The sequence below is a fragment of the Natator depressus genome, chromosome 14 (assembly GCF_965152275.1).
Source record: "Natator depressus isolate rNatDep1 chromosome 14, rNatDep2.hap1, whole genome shotgun sequence".
NCBI classification, from domain to species: Eukaryota; Metazoa; Chordata; order Testudines; family Cheloniidae; genus Natator; species Natator depressus.
The window spans coordinates 29,026,386-29,048,127 of record NC_134247.1 but is presented as its reverse complement, the minus strand read 5'-3'; the positions used below and the strand labels follow the sequence as shown (position 1 = coordinate 29,048,127).

The following is a 21,742-nucleotide window of genomic DNA, read 5'->3' as shown; positions in this document are numbered from 1 at the left end:
TTTTTTGGAGGGGGGGGGGAATTGGTGGGTTGGGGTGGGGGGGGAGTTGGCAAAAAAACTGAATGCCCCGAACCCGAAATATTTTGCTTTGGAAATGTTGCTACATTGCCTCATGGGAGTTATAGTTCGGTTGTCTTCCTCCTGTCCCGATTCTCCCCTATGGGCCAGGCTCTCAGCTGGATTACATCTCCCATGATGCACCACCTCCCTTCTCTAAGAGTACGTCTGCACTGCAGCTGGGAGCATGCTTCCCAACTTGGGCAGACAGCACGTGCTAGCTCTGCTTATGTTAGTACGGTGAAAATTGCAGAATGAGCCAGGGCTGCAGCTCGAGCCAGCCACCTGAATACAAACTGACCAAGACTACCCGTGGCTATGCTGCCATTTTAGTGCACTAGCTTAAGCAGAGCTAGCACGTGTCTGTCTACCTGCTCTGGGATGCACCCTCCCAGCTGCTGTTTAGATGTACCCCAAGAGGGAAAAGTATGGTGCATCATGGGACTTATAGGTGAACCTGGCCTATAAAGAACAATTCAGGCGTGAGATATCCACGCTATAACTCACATGAGGTACTGTGGTGACATTTCCCATTCAAAATATTGCTGGTTTTGGCCAAAATTTTCTGTTGGGTGTAGAATCATTTTTCACAAGCTAAAGATGAGTCGAATATGAGTCAACAGTGTAACACTATTGCAAAAAAAGCAAACGTCATTCTGGGATGTATTAGCAGGAGTGTTGTAAGCAAGACACAAGAAGTAATTCTGCTCTACTCCATGCTGATTAGGCCTCAGCTGGAGTATTGTGTCCAGCTCTGAGCGCCACATTTCAGGAAAGATGTGGACAAATTGGAGAAAGTCCAGAAAGGAGCAACAAAAATGATTAAAGGTCTAAAAAACATGACCTGTGAGCAAAGATTGAAAAAACTGAGCTTGTTTAGTCTGGAAAAGAGAAGACTGAGAGGGGACATGATAACAGTTTTCAAGTACATAAAAGGTTGTTACAAGAAGGAGGGAGTAAAATTGTTCTCCTTAACCTCTGAGGATAGGACAAGAAGCAGTGGGCTTCAATTGCAGCAAGGGTTTAGGTTGGACCTTAGGAAAAACTTCCTAACTGACAGCGGCTAAACACTGGAATAAATTGCCTAGGGAAATTGTGGAATCTCCATCACTGGAGATTTTTAAGAGCAGGTTAGACAAACACATGTCTGGGATTGTCTAGATAATACTTAGTCTTGCTCTGAGTGCAGGGGACTGGACTAGATGACCTTTCGAGGTCCCTTCCAGTCCTACACTTCCATGATTCCACTAGTTCAAAAATCCCTTCCCGAAGAGAAGGCTTATTAACCATGAAACAACCAGCAAAGGAAAGAACTAGATTGACCTCCCCTCCCATTAAAGGTGTGAAAGCAGGACACACCTCAGGATCCAAACACTAAAAAAAGGAAATGGACAGCAATTATTAAAATTAGGTAGAGCTTACATTTAAACACAATTGTACAATACAGGCTACTATCGGCCCCCTTGCAACCACCTCTCATGGAAGTGCCACTTACATCCCCGCAACTGCAAGACATTATCCCACCGTACGACACTCCCACTGGACAGCTCCGGCAGCACTGGTGTGCCATAGACTTCAGGAGTTTGTGATGCACTGGCAGGATCTTTGTGTTATTGCATAGGAACATGCTTAACACACTACTGGACAGCAACATAGTTGTAGCTGTGTCAGTCCAAGGTTATTAGAGAGATAAGGTGTGGGAGGTAGTATCTTTTACTGGACCAAATTCTGTTGGTGAGAGAGACAAGCTTTCAAGCCACAGAGAGCTCTTCTTCAGGGCTGGGAAAGGTACTCTGAACATCACAGCTAAATGCAAGTTGGAACATTGTTTAACATAAGTAGTTAGCACATAGGGACCATTAGCACTCAGATACTATGGTGGGGGAGCACAGTACCTATATAAAAAAATAGATAAAATAGAACATAGGACTGGAAGGGACTCCGTGTCACTGAGTCCAGTTCCATACTACTACAGGCAACCCCAGCATATACTCCAATTCATAAATGTACCAAGCTCGATCTTAAAACTAGTGAAGTTGTTTGGCCACCACTCCTCATGATGGGAGGCTGTTCCAGAACCTCACTCCTCTGATGGTTAGAAATCTTCTTCTCAGTTCCAGTCTAAACACGTGTGACCAGTTTATACTCATTTGCAGCTTACCTCTGGGGTGGGTGGGGTTCTGCACCGGCGAAAAGGAGAACACAGTCATAAGTTTATGGTACAGTTGTTAGTGACGTTCACATTTTGTCAACAGAATGGACTATTTATTGAATAGTTGGCAAATATGGTGAGTGGAAATTATCAAAGCCTACAGATTAACTGGCAGATCTTTGGTTACTGAAGGAAGTTGTGCTAACATGTTAACATAAGGTGTGAATTTAAAATGATTTAGTTAAATCAATGCAAACTCATTTGTGGACATTCTTATTTTGATTTAAGATTGGCCAATTGCAGTGTAGCTTCAATCAATAATGAACAGGGTGAAGTTAACTGAAATAAGCCACTCTTCAAATGTGAGGGTTGAAATGATTTAGTAGAATCAGTGTTTTAACCCATTAAGTCAGTGCAAAAGCTGTGTGTGAAGCAGGACTCTGCTCACATTTTCAAGGTGGTATTTGCACGCATAACCAATCGAACCAAAGATTATCTTTATCAATTGATAAAGATGAACAACAATCCGACCAAAGATTATCTTCGCTAACTGGTAAAGACTGATGTTTCTATTGTATTTTGGATGTAGCTATAACTTCCTTTGAAGAAAGATTTTATCAGTTGCATGGTCATTGTGAAACTTTTGAATTTTTATACGATATTGGAAATATTAAAAATCAGTTTTCCAAAGAAGACCTCATGAAGCACTGCCAAGACCTACATTTAGCACTCAGTTCTGATAACGCTGCTAACATTGATGGAGTAGAATTGTATGATGAATTAATAGCTTTATCTGAGATAATAAGTCCTAAAACTTCTCCTCTAAAAGTATTAGAATTTATAGCAAAAAATGATTTTTTCACTCCAAACACTGCTATAGCAGTACACATTCTTTTAACATTGCCAGTATCAGTCGCTTCTGGTGAGCGCAGTTTCTCAAAACTGAAATTACTAAAAAATTATTTGAGGCCTACCATGTCTCAAAATCGTTTGTCAGGACTTGCATTAATTTCAGTTGAAACTACCATTGCAAAAAATTTAGATTTCACTGAATTATTAAAAGACTACGCAAGTATAAAAACCAGAAAAATTCAGTTCATATAAATTCTTTTAATTTATGAGAAACTGGCAGCACCAGAAGACGCTAATGTTTTTCATTACAGTGTATAGTTGAACCCAAATTGTTTGTAATTATGATTTTGTTAAAATTAAATGAGTACACTAGTAGGAAGTTGTTTTATTTCACTCACTACAAATTCTCTGTTTTCATTTTTTAAAATTTTAAACAGTCAAAAAAAAAAAAAAAACCATTGCAAAGTGCAAACATGTAAAAGCCAAAAGAAAGGTGGGGGCAGCCAAAAATTTTTTTGCTTGAGGCAGCAAAAAACCTAGAGCCAGCCCTGGCTGAAGTCCCAAGCTCTGGGGCTCTTGGAGAATTTAAGCCATGTTGGGGGGTGAGGAGCCCAGATAAAAGAGGGCTAGATGGAGTGGGGGGAGGGGCTACTAACCCTAATCTAACTCTCACATCACTGCCACACACCTGTATCCTGAGGGACCCAACTGTGATATTACAGTTTTCTGATTTTCCCAAAAGTCAGTAGGGTTCTGTCCATTAATGCCTAGAACATTCCCTGAAATTTTGGAATTGATCAGATATGGCTTTCAAAAGTTGTCATGTTACTTACAGATAGACAACAGAGAAATGCCATTGAGTTGAGGACAGAAGGTCCTTGTTACTTAACCAATGAAACCAGTGCACAGACAAACCCACCAGCTTAACCTGACAGGTCACAATGGCTGTTTGTTCAGGGTAGGTAAAATCTTTAGTCCAGTTCATGGACATTCTAGGCCACGTCTACATGGTGGCAATTAAAATGGCATAGCTGCAGCACTGTGGTTACACTGCTATAACCCAATAGTGCAGATGTAGCGCACAGCAAGGGAAGGCGTTTTTCCATTGTTGTAGGAACACTCCCTCTCCAAGTGACAGTAGCTGGGTTAATGGAAGCATTCTTCCATGGACCTACCTGCATCTGTGCCAGGGTTAGGTTGGCATAGGTACAGTGCACAAGGATGTGGATTTTTCACACCCCTGAATGCCATAACTATGTCAACCTACACATTAAGTGCAGACCAGGCCTTCCCTGCCTCAGCTGTAATCTTGTTCAGTCCCGATAATGCTACTTTCTTCTCTGGGTTGCACTCGTATTGGGACAGGACACGAGCCCTGCTGTGAAGCTACCATTCTGGGCTCCAGCATGTCAGTTCCAATTTCCTTTGTCAAAAGTAGTCTAGATTCATGAAGGGACATAGGTGTTTTGACACCGAACGTCACAGTGCCTAACGTTTAGGCATGTAAAAGCCACAGGAACACCCCTGGTATCCATAAAGCCTGAGGTAGATGCCCAGGCTCAAAGAATGGGGACAGGCATGTGCCTTAGATTGTGGGGAGCCGCGTAAGATTGCTAGTGGGAGATTCCAATGAAAGGAGTGGTGTGCAACCCCCACCCCCATGGAGATAGGGCCTAAATCCAGGCTGCAGGGAACCCTCTCTTGGAGTTAGGCACCTGAGGCAATAATTCAGTCCTGGGAGCATGGGGTTAGAATTAAGGTGCCTAAAACTGGGGATTAGGTATTTAAGTACTTTTGTGAGTATAGGCCACAGTATCTCTGTTATGCGTGCAAATACCACCTTGAAAACGTGAGCAGAGTCCTCCTTCACACACAACTTTTGCACTGACTTAATGGGTTAAAGAAATGATTTAGTAAAATCAGTGTAACCTTCACATTTGAAGAGTGGCTTACTTCAGTTAACTTCACCCTATTCATTATTGACTGAAGGATTTAATTCTCACTGTCTTGAAATAATGGTGAGTCAATAAGAGGCTAAGAGTCCTGAGACTAGCAAGGAATTGCTTAACAGGAATGGCAGGAGAATTGTAGTCATTAGGTTTCAGAGTGAACATGCAGTGGCTATTAATGTTACCATTCTAAATTCTCTTGGAGCTCCTGTAGTAGCATGTCGATCTGAGACACCAGTGCCGCAGTGTGACTCTGACAGGGTCTCTGCAGCCGAGGGAGTAAAGTCTGCAAGAAATCTCAGAGGCCCCAAAGAATCCCAGGCGACTCAAAACCTTTGGATTGGGCAGGAATTCTGCTCTCCCAAGTTCCAGTCCTCCAGCCCTGCCCATCCCTCTCTGCAGCAGTGTCCAGAGTGGGGTACAGATACCCATACTCCCTGTCCCCACTCACCCTTCCACCCTAGCACACATGTGTCAAGGTTTCTTCCGCACTCTGAACTCTAGGGTACAGATGTGGGGACCTGCATGTCCCCCAACAGCATGGGGATGGGATAATCATCATAGACTGCAAAAGTCCATGTTCCTGACTAGCCCTGGTACTGGACAGGCAACTTGGCTGTAGGCAAATTGAAAGAGTTGGACTTGAAGGGTTGAATGGTCACTTGGATCTCTGGGTTGATTAAATTGGGGTCCACTAAGGAAGCATGGATAGCCGACACTTGTGCTCCGGTGTCCCTCCACGCAGTGACGTTCTTCCCGCCCACTCTCACAGTTTCCCTCCACTCCGAGGGTATCTGGGAGGTATCTGGGCCTGAGGACCTCTGGTGTGATTCCGATGCAATGAACTGTAATCTGTTGGGGTTCTTGGGGCAGTTGGCCTTTACATGTCCCAGCTCGTTACATTTAAAACATCGTCCAGCTGACGGGTCACTGGGGCGAGGTGGGGTGCTGGAGAACGGGGTGGCAGGACGACAAGGTGGCAGGAGGGTTCCTTCGGGGGTAGGTGGGGCCTGGGGCGGCCCCCGGCAATAGGGTGTGGTCTGAGGTTGTCCCTTCTGGTATCCACTCAAACTGTGACCAGTTTTTTTTCTTCTCTGCCACCTCCACCCATTTGGCTCCAATCTCCCCCGCCTTGATTACAGTTTTGGGTTTCCTATCTAGGATGTATCTTTCTATTTCCTCAGGAACACCCTCTAAGAACTGCTCCATTTGCATTAGGAAGGGCAAATCTACTGGAGATTGAACACTTGCTCCTGATATCCAGGCATCCCAATGTTTCACAACGTGGTAGGCATGTCGGGTAAATGACACGTCTGCTTTCCACCTTAGGGCTCTGAATCGCCGACGGGAATGCTCGGGTGTTATCCCCATTCTGACTCTCGCCTTGGTTTTAAACAGTTCATACTGGTTCATTTGTGCCTTAGGCATTTCAGCTGCCACCTCAGCTAAGGGTCCACTGAGGTGCGGCCTCAGTTCTACCATGTATTGGTCTGTAGGGATGCTGTACCCAAGGCAGGCCCTTTTGAAGTTTTCTAAGAAGGCCTCGGTATCATCGCCTGCCTTGTAGGTGGGGAACTTTCTGGGATGGGAAGTGGTACCTGGAGAAGGATTGCTAGGGCTTGTTGGTATATTCTGCTGAGCCCTTGCCTTCTCCATCTCCAGTGCATGCTTCCTCTCTTTTTCCTTCTCCTCCAGATCTTTGTCCCTTGCCTTCATTTCCCTCCTGTGCGCAGCCTCCATTTCTTTTTCCCTGGCCGCATGTACATCCATCTCCATCCGCATGAGTTCTGTCTGTCTTTCATATTCCTTTTGTTTTTCCTCAGCCTCAAATCTGGCTAATTCCAGCTTTTGTTTAACCGTGGAGTCTGTCATCCTAACCTCTCTGTTTTTAACTAACTTTACACCCGAGAGTTACACAGAAAAAAAAACAAAACAAACAAACAAAAAAACCTTGGCTTTTAAAATTTTGCTGTGCTATTCTCTGATAGGGATTGTCAGCCTACAGAAAAATAATAAAAAAAAAACCCAACAACAATAAAAAAAATTTAGAAAAAAAACCCAAAAAACCCTAACACCTTTGTCTCCAGGCAAATAGGTAGAAAACCCCTCTAGTTGTTCTTAGGAGAAAAAAAAAAACTTCAGATCTGTGAAGACTTGTGAATTTCCCTGCAGGAGGTTAACGACTCTGCCTTGAGGAAGAGAAACTGCAGCTCACAAAGGCAATTCCCTTTTGTCTCTGCTCTGGCCCCAAAGCAAAGCAAAAAACCTCCAACTATTTCCAGTTGGGAACTTGCTTTCTAGCAGCCCAAAGGAAAAAACAATTCCCTTTTAAAATCTGTGTTTCTGGTTCAAAAAAAATCTCAAAATCGATCTCAAAATGATTTCAAGTTGATCCCACCGCTCTGCCACCCTGTCAAGGTTCCTTCCCCACTCTGAACTCTAGGGTACAGATGTGGGGACCTGCATGAAAACCTCCTAAGCTTACTTTTACCGGCTTAGGTTAAAACTTCCCCAAGGTACAAACTATTTTACCCTTTGCCCTTGGACTTCCACTGCCACCACCAAACGTTTAACTGGGTTTATTTTTATTAGGAAAGCGTTGTTTGGAAAAAGTCTTTCCCCCACAAAATCCTCCCAACCCTTGCACCCCACTTCCTGGGGAAGGTTTGGTAAAAATCCTCACCAATTTGCATAGGTGACCACAGACCCAAACCCTTGGATCTTAAGAACAATGAAAAAGCATTCAGTTTCTGAAAAGAAGGATTTTAAGAGAAGAAGTAAAAAGTAAAAAAGAATCATTTCTGTAAAATCAGAATGGTAAATACCTTACAGGGTAATTAGATTCAAAACATAGAGAATCCCTCTAGGCAAAACCTTAAGTTACAAAAAGACACAGACAGGAATATTCATTCTATTCAACACAACTTAATTTCAAAAAGAAAAGGAGTACTTGTGGTACCTTAGAGACTAACCAATTTATTTGAGCATAAGCTTTCGTGAGCTACAGCTCACTTCATCGGATGCATAAAGTGGAAAGTACAGTGAGGAGATTTTATACATACACACGGACCATGAAAAAAAAATATACATTGTAAGGAGAGTGATCACTTAAGATGAGCTATTATCAGCAGGAGAGTGGGGTGGGGGGAGAGAAAACCTTTTGAAGTGATAATCAAGGTGGGCCATCTCCAGCACATTTCCAGGAGTTAACAAGAACATCTGAGGAACAGTGGGGGGGGGGGGGGGAGGAATAAACAAGGGGAAATAGTTTCACTTAGTACAGTGACTCAACCACTCCCAGTCTCTATTCAAGCCTAAGTTAATTGTATCCAATTTGCAAATTAATTCCAATTCAGCAGTCTCTCGTTGGGGGGCTGTCTGTAGGCAAGGACTGGCCTGTCTCCCAAGATTTGTGAGAGTGATGGGTCGTCCTTCAGGATAGGTTGTAGATCTTTGATAATGTGTTTATCATCTAGACTCGTGGAAAGAAGCCCTTGAGGAATTCCACTACGATTTCAACAATTTCCATCCCATCATCAACCTCAACCTGGACCAGTCCACACAAGAGATCCACTTCCTGGACACTACTGTGCTAATAAGCAATGGTCACATAAACATCACCCTATACCGGAAACCTACTGACCGCTATTCCTACCTACATGCCTCCAGCTTTCACCCAGACCACACCACATGTCTACAGCCAAGCTCTGCGATACAACCGCATTTGCTCCAACCCCTCAGACAGAGACAAACACCTACAACATCTCTATCAAGCATTCTTACAACTACAATACCCACCTGCTGAAGTGAAGAAACAGATTGACAGAGCCAGAAGAGTACCCAGAAGCCACCTACTACAGGACAGGCCCAACAAAGAAAATAACAGAACGCCACTAGCCGTCACCTTCAGCCCCCAACTAAAACCTCTCCAACGCATTATCAAGGTGTGACGAAGTGGGACTGTTCTTAATGTTTCCTCTGAATAGTGTGGGGGTGCCTCAGTTTCCCCTAGGCAGTTCTTAAGTATCTAGGTGGTGGGGTAAGGGTGTATAATCACTGCGGAGCCCTAGAGGTGTGTGCAGGAGTCTGGACACAGAGAATGGCCGACACCCTGTTTCCTGGCAACTGATGGCCTGGGCCCTTCCCCCCTGTAAGGTGAGAGCTAAAGGGTTGGAGAACAAAGGAATCAGGTGGCCTCCTGGCCCGGGAAGGAACAAAGCCCAGAGGAGGAGGGGCTGGAGGGAGTTTCAGTTTTGGGGCTGGCTGGGACATGGAGTGAAGGGCAGACGTGGTTGTCTGGCTCACTGCCCCGCAAAATGGACCCAGCTGAGGGGTCCCGTTCTTTGCACCTACAAGCTCGGTTTTAGACCATGTTCCTGTCGTCTAATAAACTTCTGTTTTACTGGCTGAGAGTCACGTCTGACTGCGAAGTTGGGGTGCAGGACCCTCTGGCTTCCCCAGGAGCCCTGCCTGAGCGGACTTGCTGTGGGAAGCGCACGGAGGGGCAGAGGATGCTGAATGCTCTGAGGTCAGACTCAGGAAGGTGGAAGCTGTATGAGCTTTGTGTCCTGAAGACAGGCTCCTCACAGGAAGGCTACTGCCCCAGAGTCCTGACTGGCTTCATGGGGAGCAGTTCCAGAGCATCGCCCAGGGACTCTGTGACACCAGGATCTACAACCTATCCTGAAGGATGACCCATCACTCTCACAAATCTTGGGAGACAGGCCAGTCCTTGCCTACAGACAGCCCCCCAACCTGAAGCAAATACTTACCAGCAACCACATACCACACAACAGAACCACTCACCCAGGAACCTATCCTTGCAACAAAGCCCATTGCCAACTGTGCCCACATATCTATTCAGGGGACACTATCATAGGGCCTAATCACATCAGCCACACTATCAGAGGCTCGTTCACCTGCACATCTACCAATGTGATCTATGCCATCATGTGCCAGCAATGCCCCTCTGCCATGTACATTGGTCAAACTGGACAGTCTCTACGTAAAAGAATAAATGGACACAAATCAGATGTCAAGAATTATAACATTCATAAACCAGTCAGAGAACACTTCAATCTCTCTGGACACTCTATTTCTGATCTCAAAGTGACTATCCTTCAACAAAAAAACTTCGAAAACAGACTCCAATGAGAGACTGCTGAATTGGAATTAATTTGCAAATTGGATACAATTAAAAGGCTTGAATAGAGACTGGGAGTGGTTGAGTCATTATACTAAGTGAAACTATTTCCCCTTGTTTATTCCCCCCCCCCCCCCCGTTCCTCAGATGTTCTTGTTAACTCCTGGAAATAGCCCACCTTGATTATCACTTCAAAAGGTTCTCTCTCCCCCCACCCCACTCTCCTGCTGGTAATAGCTCATCTTAAGTGATCACTCTCCTTACAATGTATATTTTTTCATGGTCTGTGTGTATGTATAAAATCTCCTCACTGTACTTTCCACTTTATGCATCCGATGAAGTGAGCTGTAGCTCACGAAAGCTTATGCTCAAATAAATTGGTTAGTCTCTATGGTGCCACAAGTCCTCCTTTTCTTTTTGCAAATACAGACTAAGACGGCTACTACTCTGAAACCTAACAACTTAATTTCTCAGCCATTTAAAGAAATCATAATCTAATGCATATTTAGCTAGATTACTTACTAAATTCTAAGACTCCATTCCTGTTCTGTCCCCAGCAAAAGCATAACACGGACAGACCCTTTGTTTTTCCCTCCCCCCAGCTTTTGAAATTATCTTGTCTCCTTATTGGTCATTTTGGTCAGGTGCCAGCGAGGTTATCCTAGCTTCTTAACCCTTTACAGGTGAGAGGATTTTTCCTCTGGCCAGGAGGGATTTTAAAGGTGTTTACCCTTCCCTTTATATTTATGACAACATGCATGAGGGACAGTTCCACCAGATCAAAACCTTCACTGGGATGGGAGACACAGAGGCTGCTGGAACATGCCCTCTGTCTGTGAGAGCTGCTGCTAGCAGAGACATGTTTAATGAATGCTACAATACCCAGTGACACTGGGGGAGACTAGCAGTGCTTAATTTGTAATGAAAGAGGTGCCAGGGCACAAGCACTTTTTTTACATTAATAACTGATGCAGCAAGACCAGAGGTGCTGGAGCTATGAACTGTCAAGCCCACAGGTGCCACGGCTCAGCGCTGGCAAGCCCTGGCACAAATTAAGCACTGGAGACTAGCCCTGAGGTTTTAAAGCCCAGGTCTAAACTACACCTAGAGGGGTGATTTTCTTAGTGACATTTCTATAGTGCAGACACAGTTATATCAGCATCACAGTGCTTCAGCTGTGTCCCTGCAGCTTATTTTGCTTGGGCAGCACCTGGATTAAGCTCTGCTAGCAAAAGCACGTCTTTGCTTGTATAAACTGCATCCCCAGGAGGAGGTCTGCGCAAATCTATCTCTAGTGTAGAAATTAGCTGTTGCCACAGGAGGGCTCTGGATAAAGCTGTGGGAGAGGGCTGCTCTTTCTGCGCTCAGATCAGGATATCAGCAATTGAGCTTCCGGGGTGAGACTTTAGTGACCCCTCCATTGTCATGTAGGGGAGCCGGGGCTGAGCAGCCACTGCTCCCTAGCCGGGAGAGAGACAACCCCCCTCTGTGCCCAGCTGGGGTGACTTTCTCCGGGGGCTGGAACCAGCCCCGGGCTCTGCCGACACCAGCCCCTGAGCCGGAGCCTGCAGGTGAGGGGAGAGACCCGGGGGAAGGGCTGGGGCCGGGCAGGAAAGTGACTCTGCACCAACGGCCCCTCCTCGCCCCAGCTCTGCTCCCGGGGGGGCGGGGGTCTGCGAGTCCCAGAGCTGCTGCTACCCCCCGCCCCCCAGCTTTGCCCCGTGAGCGCCTGCAGGAGCCGAGCCAGCGCCGGGAGAGCGAACGCCTCGGGACCGGGCCAAGGACCGAGTCTCCCAGCCCGAGGGGAGGGGAGGGGAGGGGAGGGGGGGCAGGAGGGAGACGGGCAGAGACTGGCAGGGGCAGCAGGAGCAGTCAGTGGGGAGGGAGGTTCCCGGCTCCCAGCCCTGCCCAGCCCCATTCCCTGCAGCACCCTGGGCAGATTGACTTTCCTGGGACAAGGTGAGGAGCAGGAAGAGGAAAAGCCAGTTCCTGCCTCTGCTGGGAGAATGTGCTGCTCTGGGGACAATGTCAGGGGGATCCCCCAAAGTGGCTCCTTTCATCTCTTTTCTAGTATTTGATTCATAGACTCTCGTATTGGGGCGAGTGGGGGGTTGAAATGTTGTAGTGGGGTTGGTCTTGGTGCAGGGAGCCGAGTTTGCACTAGCATGAAGCAACCAAGCCTTTTCCCCCCACCACTGAGTCTTGAGCCTCTGTCCACACGGAAAAGGCCTGGTGGGAATCAGGGTGTGAAATGGCCTAAAGCCCCTTCTGAAACCTGCCCCATCTTCTCGCCCTGATAGGCTGAAGAACCACATCCGGTCCATTCCAGACTGCACTACCCTCCTGGGGCATGGGGCAGGGACATGGCTGGAGCAAAGCTGGCTCAGGTAGGGCATTCATATTGGAGTTCATGGAAAAGAGAAGAAGGCAGTGAAAGGCTGGGGTCAAACAGGCCCTCATGCTTTGGATACAAACCTGTCCTGGAGGGTTGGGAATCCTCCTGTGATGTGGAAGGTGAACCAATCCCCTGACAGTCCTGAAGCCATATTTAAACTCCCTTATGGGTAGGGGCTGCTGGGAGTTTCTGAAGGAACTTCTCATTTCTGCTACAGGTCCTGTTTTGGCCCCACTGCTCTTTGGTAGTAGAGACCAGCACAGTTACGTCTAGGACTATCTGAGCCACATAGTGCAATCAGGGAACCCTACTGAGGATGGCAGCTTTGAGGCCCCCAGACTACAACTCCCATGAAGCACCAGGGCAGCATTTCCAAATCAAAATATTTCTGGCTTTGGTAGGTGGGTGCGGGAATGGTTTTTTGACCTGCCTTTTGGAATTGAACTAGTTCAGGTTTTGTCCAATTTTTTTTAGTATTGAATTTTTACCAAAAAAAAAAAAAATCCTGTTTTCTTCCCCACTCCGTTGATGCTTCTGGGAGTAATGAAAGCAGGGACAGAACCATCAACAGTCTGTGGGGTACAAGAAAAGTGGGGTGAGGGCCTTTTGGAAGGTGATTCTAACTCTAAGCTAGGATTCATGGGAACTACACCGATCCCTGCAGGGCAGAATTCAGCAGAGGGCTCAACCAGGTCTCCCGTGACTGAGCTGGTGGGACTGTGGCTGGCGCAGGAAGCTCTGAATGGGGGATTCTTGGTATTCCAGGAGCCGGTGACCTTCGAGGAGGTGGCTGTGTATTTCACCAAGGAGCAGTGGGCTCTGCTGGTCCCAGGTCAGAGAGCCCTCTACAGGGACGTCATGCAGGAGAATTATGAGACTGTGGCCTCACTGGGTAAGGATTCCTGTCCCCTCGGGTACAGCTTGTGACCATGGGGGCCTCTTCCAGTCTTCTGTTCTTATAAGGGAGCAGGGAAGGAACCCTGAGCAGAAGCCAATGCAGGTGCTTAAGAGACCCCACATCTTAGGGATACATTTCATAGTCCCCAGATCCCATATGAGAGACATCCTCCACATCTCTTCTCATGGGCCAGAAGATTCTGGGACCCACCAGGGATTCTTCTCTTAATATCTTTAGTGATTTGAACAGGGACACACTTGCTTTATTCCCCCAAATTCCGGATAGTGGTTTAAACCCTCTTCTTAATCATTATTAATACTGTGAGTATTTAGCTTGCAGTAGTGCGCAGAGGCCCAAGAAGCCAGGGCCCCATTCTGCTAAGCACTGTACAAACATATAGTAAATGACTGTCTGTGACCCGAGGAGTTTACAGCCTGAAAATCTACTATGACAGGTGCTGACGCACACAGAGACAAGGCATATCTGTGGGATCTGTAAAGAAAATAGAGTTCCCCCTCACACAATTTATTTCAATTCAAGGTGATAATATTTCTCCCTAGCCTCTTAGTAATTGTAGAGATGCCTGCCTTAAAACAACACAAAAGAGTGTGTTAATTAGCTGTCAGTGTTCAGGGGAGGTCATCAGCACAGCCTGCTTCAGAGCTTCATAAAGAAGAGACTATTATAACCATCTAGTCTGACCTGCATCACACAGGCCAGCGAATTTTACCCAGAGATTCCCAATATCTTGTGGTTGAACTGGAGGGTATTTTTTAGAAAGACATCTGGTCCTGACTTGAAATCTCCAAATGATGGAGAACACGCCCTGTCCCTTGGTAAATTGTTCCAGTGGTTAATCCCTCTCACAGTTAAACCTGTGCACCTTATTTCTAGCTTCAGCTTCCAGCGTTGGACCTTGTCACTATTTTTGCCTACTAAATTAAAGACCTGACTGCTACATGAAATCTCCTGCCCATGTAGGTAGGTGCTTGTAGACCTTTCAGGTAGAGCTAGATGAAAAATCGTTTTCCTGTCTTGTGAAAATTTTGAGATTTCAAAGGGTTTGGGAGTTTTTTTTCTTTTTTGTCCCACCCACATCAGGACAAAAAATGAGACCTTTTGAAATTCTGTTGCAGAGAGATCCACCCAGAATAGATAGAAGCCCAGGCATTAGGTAACTCATCTGGGAAGTGGTAGACCCAGTTATATAAGAATACTAGAATGGCCACAATGCATCAGACCAATGGTGCATCTAGTCCAGTATCCTATCTTCCAACCGTGGCCACTGCCAGATGCTCAAGAGAGAATGAACAGAACAGGCAATTATCGAGTGATCCATGCCCTGTCATCCAGCCCCAACTTCTAGCAGTCAGAGGTTTAGAGACATCCAGAACATTGGGTTGAATCCCTGACCATCTTGGCCAATAGCCATTGATGGACCTATCCTCCAGGAACTTATCTAATTCTTTTTTGAACACAGTTATACTTTTGGCCTTCACAACATGCCCTGGCAACGAGTTCTGCAGGTTGACTGTGTGTTTGTGTTTGTTGTAAACCTGCTGCCTTTAATTTCATTGGGTGATCCCTGGGTCTTGTGTTGTGTGAAGGAGTAAATAACACTTCCCTATTCATTTTCTCCAAACCATTCATGATTTTGTAAACCTTTATGTTAGTCATCTCTTTTCTAAGATGAACAGGTTTCAGAGTAACAGCCGTGTTAGTCTGTATTCGCAAAAAGAAAAGGAGTACTTGTGGAACCTTAGAGACTAACCAGTTTATTTGAGCATAAGCTTTCGTGAAGTGAGCTGTAGCTCACGAAAGCTTATGCTCAAATAAATTGGTTAGTCTCTAAGGTGCCACAAGTACTCCTTTTCTTTTTGCTAAGATGAACAGTTTCAGTGTTTTTAATCTTTCATTGTATGGAAGCTGTTCCACACCCCTAATCATTTTTGTTGCCCTTCTCTGTACTTTTTCCAATTCTAATATAACTTCTTTGAGATGAGGCTACCAGACCTGCATGCAGTATTCAAGGTGTGGGTGTACCATGGATTTATATAGTGGCATTATGATATTTTCTGTTTTATTATGTATCCCTTTCCTAATGATTGCTAACATTCTTTTAGCTTTTTTTGCTTACTGCTGCACTTTGAGCAGATGTTTTCAGAGATCTATCTACAGTGACTTCAAGATCTCTTTCCTGAGTGGTAACAGCTAATTTAAATTCAATTATTTTGTATGTGTAGTTGGGATTATGTTTTCCAATATGAATTACTTCGCACTTATCAATATTGAGTTTCATCTGCCATTTTGTTGCCCAGTCACCCAATTTTGTGAAAGCCCTTTGTAGCTCTTCACAGTCAACTTTGCACTTAACCATCTTGAGTATTGTCTGCAAACTTTGCCACTTCCCTGTTTATTCACTTTTCCAGATCATTTACAAATATATTGAACAGCACAGGTCCCAGTACAGATCCCTGGGGACCCCACTATTTACCTGTTTCCATTCTGAAAACTGACCATGTATTCCTACCCTTGTTTCCTGTATTAACCAATTACTGATCCATGAGAGGACCTTCCCTCTTATCCCATGACAGCTTAATTTGCTTAAGAGCCTTTGGGGAGGGACCTTGTCAAAGGCTTTCTGAAAGTCCACATACACTGTATCAACTGGATCACCCTTGTCCACATTTTTGTTGATGCCTTCAAGGAATTCTAATAAATGGGTGAGGCACAATTTGCCTTTACAAAAGCCATGTTGTCTCCTCCCCAGCTTATTGTATTCATCTATGTGTCTGATCTGTTCTTTACTATAGTTTCTACCAATTTACCTAATACCAAAGTTAGGCTTACAAGCCTGTATTTTCCAGTACTGCCTTTGGAGCCTTTTAAAAAAATCGATGTTACATTAGCTATCCTCCAGTCTCCAAGCCCCCGCGCTCCAACCCTACTCCCTGGCAGGAGCACGGAAGGGATGGGGAGGGACCCCCACTTGTTCTGGTCCAGGGCCCCACAAAACCCTAATCCATCCCTGTGCAAGGGTGTTAAATTTAACTACATTGTGGTCACTATTACCAAGCAGTTCAGCTATATTCACCTATTGGACCAGATCCTGTGTGTCATTTAGAACTAAATCAAGAATTGCCTCTCCCCTTGTGGGTTCCAGGACTAGTTCCTTCAAGAAGCATCCATTCATGGTGTCTAGAAATTTATCTCTGCCTCCCATCCTGAGGGGACATACCCAGTCAAAACGGGGTAGTTGAAATCCCTCATTATGATTGGGTGTTCTGTATGTTTTTGTGACCTCTCTAATCTCCCTGAGCATTTCACAGTCATCATTGCCATCCTGGTCAGGTGGTCGGTAGTATATCCCTACTGCTACACTCTTATTATTCAACTATGGAATTTCTATACATGGAAATTCTATGGTATGGTTTGATTCTTTTAAGATTTTTGCTTTTTTGGCTCTATGCTTTCTTTCACATGTAGTGTCACTCCCCCACCAGTGAGACCTTCTCTGTCATTCCTATATATTTTGTACCCTGGTGTTCCCGTGTCCCACTGGTTATCATCATTCAATCAAATTTCTGTGGTGGCTATTATATCAATATTCTCATTTAATACAAAGCACTCAAGTTCACCCCTCTTAGTATGTAGTCTTTTGGCATTTGTACACAAGCAATATTTAGTTGTCTGCCTTTCTGTGATGTAACGGTGATGGATTCTTTTTCTTTGAACTCTTTTTTTTTTTTTTTTTTCACTTCCTACATGTACAGTACTTTATATCTTCTCCTCTTTACTCGGCCCTTCTTGTAGTGTGGGACTCAAAACTGGACACAGTACTCCAGATGAGGCCTCAGCAATGTCAAATAAAGGGGAACGATCACGTCCCTTGATCTGCTGGCAGTGCCCCTACTTATACAACCCAAAATGCCATTGGCCTTCTTGGCAACAAGGGCACACTGTTGACTCATATCCAGCTTCTCGTCCACTGTAATCCCAAGGTCCTTTTCTGCAGAACTGCTGCTGAGCCATTCGGTCCCTAGTCTGTAGCAGTCCATGGGATTCTTCCGTCGTAAGTGCAGGAATCTGCACTTGTCCTTGTTGAACCTCATCAGATTTCTTTTGGCCCAATCCTCTAATTTGTCTAGGGCCCTCTGTATCCTATCCCTACCCTCCAGCGTATCTACCACTCCTCCCAGTTTAGTGTCATCTGCAAACTTGCTGAGGGTGCAATCCACGCCATCCTCCAGATCATTAATGAAGATATTGAACAAAACCAGCCCCAGGACCGACCCTTGGGCACTCCACTTGATACCGGCTGCCAAGTAGACATGGAGCCATTGATCACTACCCTTTGAGCCCGACAATCTAGCCAACTTTCTATCCACCTTATAGTCCATTCATCTAGCCCATACTTCTTTAACTTTGCTGGCAAGAATACTGTGGGAGACCGTGTCAAAAGCTTTGCTAAAGTCAAGGAATAACACATCCACTGCTTTCCTCTCATCCACAGAGACAGGCATATTATAAGGCAATTAGATTAGTCAGGCATGACTTGCCCTTGGTGAATCCATGCTGACTGTTCCTGATCGCTTTCCTCTCCTCTAAGTGCTTCGGTATTGATTCCTTGAGGACCTGCTCCATGATTTTTACAGGGACTGAGGTGAGGCTGACTGGCCTGTAGTTCACTGGATGCTCCTTCTTCCCTTTTTTAAAGAATGGGCACTACATTAGCCTTTTTCCAGTCATCTGGGACCTCCCCCGATTGCCATGAGTTTTCAAAGACAATGGCCAATGGCTCTGCAATCACATCCGCCAACTTCTTTAACACTCTTGGATGCAGCGCTTCCAGCCCTATGGAGTTGTGCTCGTCCAGCTTTTCTAAATAGTCCCGAACCACTTCTTTCTCCACAGAGGGCTGGTCACCTCTTCCCCATGCTGTGCTGCCCAGTGCACTAGTCTGGGAGCTGACCTTGTTCATGAAGGCAGAGGCAAAAAAAAGCATTGAGTACATTAGCTTTTTCCACATCCTCTGTCACTAGGTTGCCTCCCTTGACTTTCTTCTTGTTGCTAACATACCTGAAGAAACCCTTCTTGTTACTTTTAAAATCCTAGCTGCAACTCCAAGTGTGATGTGGCCTTCCTGATTTCACTCCTGCATGCCTGAGCAATATTTTTATACTCCTCCCTGGTCATTTGTCTAAGCTTCCACTTCATATAAACTTCTTTTTTGTGTTTAAGATCAGCAAGGATTTCACTGTTAAGCCAAGCTGGTCGCGTGCCATATTTACTATTCTTTCTACACATCGGGATGGTTTGTTCCTGTAACCTCAATAAGGATTCTTTAAAATACAGCCAGCTCTCCTGAACTCCTTTCCCCCTATTGTTGTTCTCCTAGGGGATCCTGCCCATCAATTCCCTGAGGGAATCAAAGTCTGCCTTTCTGAAGTCCAGAGTTCGTTTTCTACTGCTCTCCTTTCTTTCTTGTGTCAGGATTCTGAACTCGACCATCTCATGGTCACTGTCTCCCAGGTTCCCATCCACTTTTGCTTCCCCTACTAATTCTTCCCAGTTTGTGAGCAGCAGGTCAAGAAGAGCTCTGCCCCTAGTTGGTTCCTCCAGCACTTGCACCAGGAAATTGTCCCCTACACTTTCCAAAAACTTCCTGGATTGTCTGTGCACCTCTGTATTTCTCTCCCAGCAGATATCAGGGTGATTGAAGTCTCCCATGAGAACCAGGGCCTGCGATCTAGTAACTTCCTTTAGTTGCCGGAAGAAAGCCTCGTCCACCTCATCGCCCTGGTCTCGTGGTCTATAGCAGACTCCCAGCACGACATCACCCTTGTTGCTCACACTTCTAAACTTAATTCAGAGACTCTCAGGTTTTTCTGCAGTTTCATACCGGAGCTCTGAGCAGTCATACTACTCTCTTACATACAGTGCAACTCCCCCACCTTTTCTGCCCTGCCTGTCCTTCCTGAACAGTTTATACCCATCCATGACAGTACTCCAGTCATGTGAGTTATCCCACCAAGTCTCTGTTGTTCCAATCTCATCATAATTCCTTGACTGTGCCAGGACTTCCAGTTCTCCCTGCTTGTTTCCCAGGCTTCTTGCATTTGTGTATAGGCACTTGAGATAACTCGGTGATCGTCCCTCTTTCTCAGTACGAGGCAGGAGCCCTCTCCTATCCTTCCTTACGTCATTGATACCTACATGGACTACCAGCTCCTCCCCAGCATTGCATACATGTCTATCTAGATGTCTTGAGAGGTCTGCAACCCTCGCACCAGGCAGGCAGTTCACCATGCAGTTCTCCCAGTCATCACAAACCCAGCTACCTATATTTCTAATGATTGACTCTCCTATTACTATTACTTGGCTCTTCCTAATAACTGGAATACCATGACATCATCTGGAATCGTTTCCCTCTGCTCCAGTTGGATGTCCTCCTTCCCCATAAGAACATAAGAATGGCCATACTGGGTCAGACCAAAGGTCTGTCCAGCCTAGTATCCTGTCTACCGACAGTGGCCAATGCCAGGTGCCCCAGAGAGAGTGAACCTAACAGGTAATGATCAGGTGATCTCTCTCCTGCCATCCATCTCCACCCTCTGACAAACAGAGGCTAGGGACACCATTCCTTACCCATCCTGGCTAATAGCCATTAACCCCGAGACTTCCATCCTCCTCAGCAGCACAGAGGCTGTCAGATTTGGGGTGGGACCGTTCTGCTCTGTCCTGAAAAGTCTTGTCTGTGATTAGGGGGCTGGAACACATGACTTATGAGGAGAGGCTGAGGGAACTGGGATTGTTTAGTCTGAGGAAGAGAAGAATGAGGGGGGATTTGATAGCTGCTTTCAACTACCTGAAAGGGGGTTCCAAAGAGGATGGATCTAGACTGTTCTCAGTGGTAGAAGATGACAGAACGAGGAATAATGGTCTCAAGTTGCAGTGCTGGAGGCTTAGGTTGGATATTGGGAAAAACTTTTTCACTAGGAGGGTGGTGAAGTACTGGAATGCGTTACCTAGGGAGGTGGTGGAATCTCCTTCCTTTGAGGCTTTTAAGGTCAGGCTTGACAAAGCCCTGGCTGGGATGATTTAGCTGGGGATTGGTCCTGCTTTGAGCAGGGAGTTGGACTAGATGACCTCCTGAGGTCCCTTCCAACCCTGATATTCTATTATTCTACCTCTCTGTCTCCCTTAGCTTCTCCAGTTTAGTCACTCTCCACAGCCCATACTCAGTCTCTGAGGGCCATGAGCTCTTTTCACCGAGTGCAAAAATATGCCACCATAACCCGCCCACAAGGCAGATAATCATACATGTTTCATTCAGGGCAATAAACTGGATAGCCCCCACACTGCTGTTGGGCTTCTGCCTGCATTCTTTTTTGCTTTTGCAGGGTTGGTTGGTTCGTTTGTTCATTTGTTCGTTCATTCTTTGGGGGTTTTGTTTTGGGTTTTTTTGGGGTGTGTGTGAGTGGGGTTCTTGGCCTAAGTTTAAAGTATGTTTGTTAGATGTATCTTGCTCTCAGGCTTCCCCCACCCCCCCCCCACCCCCCAAGTTGCCTTGCAAAACTCCCCTGTTCACTAGCTCCTCTGGTCACTTAGAAGCAGGTTTTTTAAACCCCTCTTTTCCCTGAGTTAGCCTTGCTCCTTGTCAAGGGGTCAAAGGATGGCTGGCAAGAGCCTCATTAGTAAGGTCTCAGCCTAGCCTAGCAGGCCACTAGGCTCAGCACACAGCCCCCAAAACAGACCACATTATAAACATCAATCAAGCAGGCACACAACAAGCTAACAGACAACAAAGTCACCCCCAGGATCACCTAATCACTCCTCCTGCACCTGGAGAGCTCCCTCCCAGGACTCCCCTGTTTGCAAGGCTCTGATTTGGAGCAGAGACTTGGCTCTGCCAGTCCCTCTGGGTGCCCAAACCCCCAGGCTGTGGAACCAATTTCTCTCTTGCGTTGGCCCAATTAATATTTAATTGTTTATTCAAAATGGAACAGCTCCAATGGGGGAAGTTCGCAAAGAGTGAGAGAGATATGAGCTCTCCCTGGGGTGCAGAAGGTATAGACTGAACTTGCTGCTCTGCTAGATTCTGGCCAGGGACTCAAACCTAGATCCCAGCCGTGTTCCCTACCCATTGGAATGGATGGGGCTCTCTGACCCTAGGCTTCATCCTGGACCTGAGAAATTGGTTTCCATAAATTGGCATTTTCTGATTTTAAAAAAAAAACATTGTGTCAAAAAATTCCCCACCAGCTCTGTTCCAGGCCTTTGCGGTAAGGGCAGG

At 45.9% G+C, this 21,742-nt stretch overlaps 1 protein-coding gene across 1 annotated transcript in view; it reads left to right on the top strand.

Annotated features, from left to right (window-relative positions):
• The window catches only part of LOC141998838 (uncharacterized), a 31,336-nt gene that overhangs the window by 3,298 nt on the left and 6,296 nt on the right, over positions 1–21,742 (top strand). Inside the window, exons 3-5 of the mRNA XM_074971816.1 lie at positions 11,671–11,724; positions 12,454–12,540; positions 13,314–13,440. Of these exons, the coding sequence (XP_074827917.1) occupies positions 11,671–11,724; positions 12,454–12,540; positions 13,314–13,440 (268 nt within the window). The remainder of the gene's footprint in view (positions 1–11,670; positions 11,725–12,453; positions 12,541–13,313; positions 13,441–21,742) is intronic.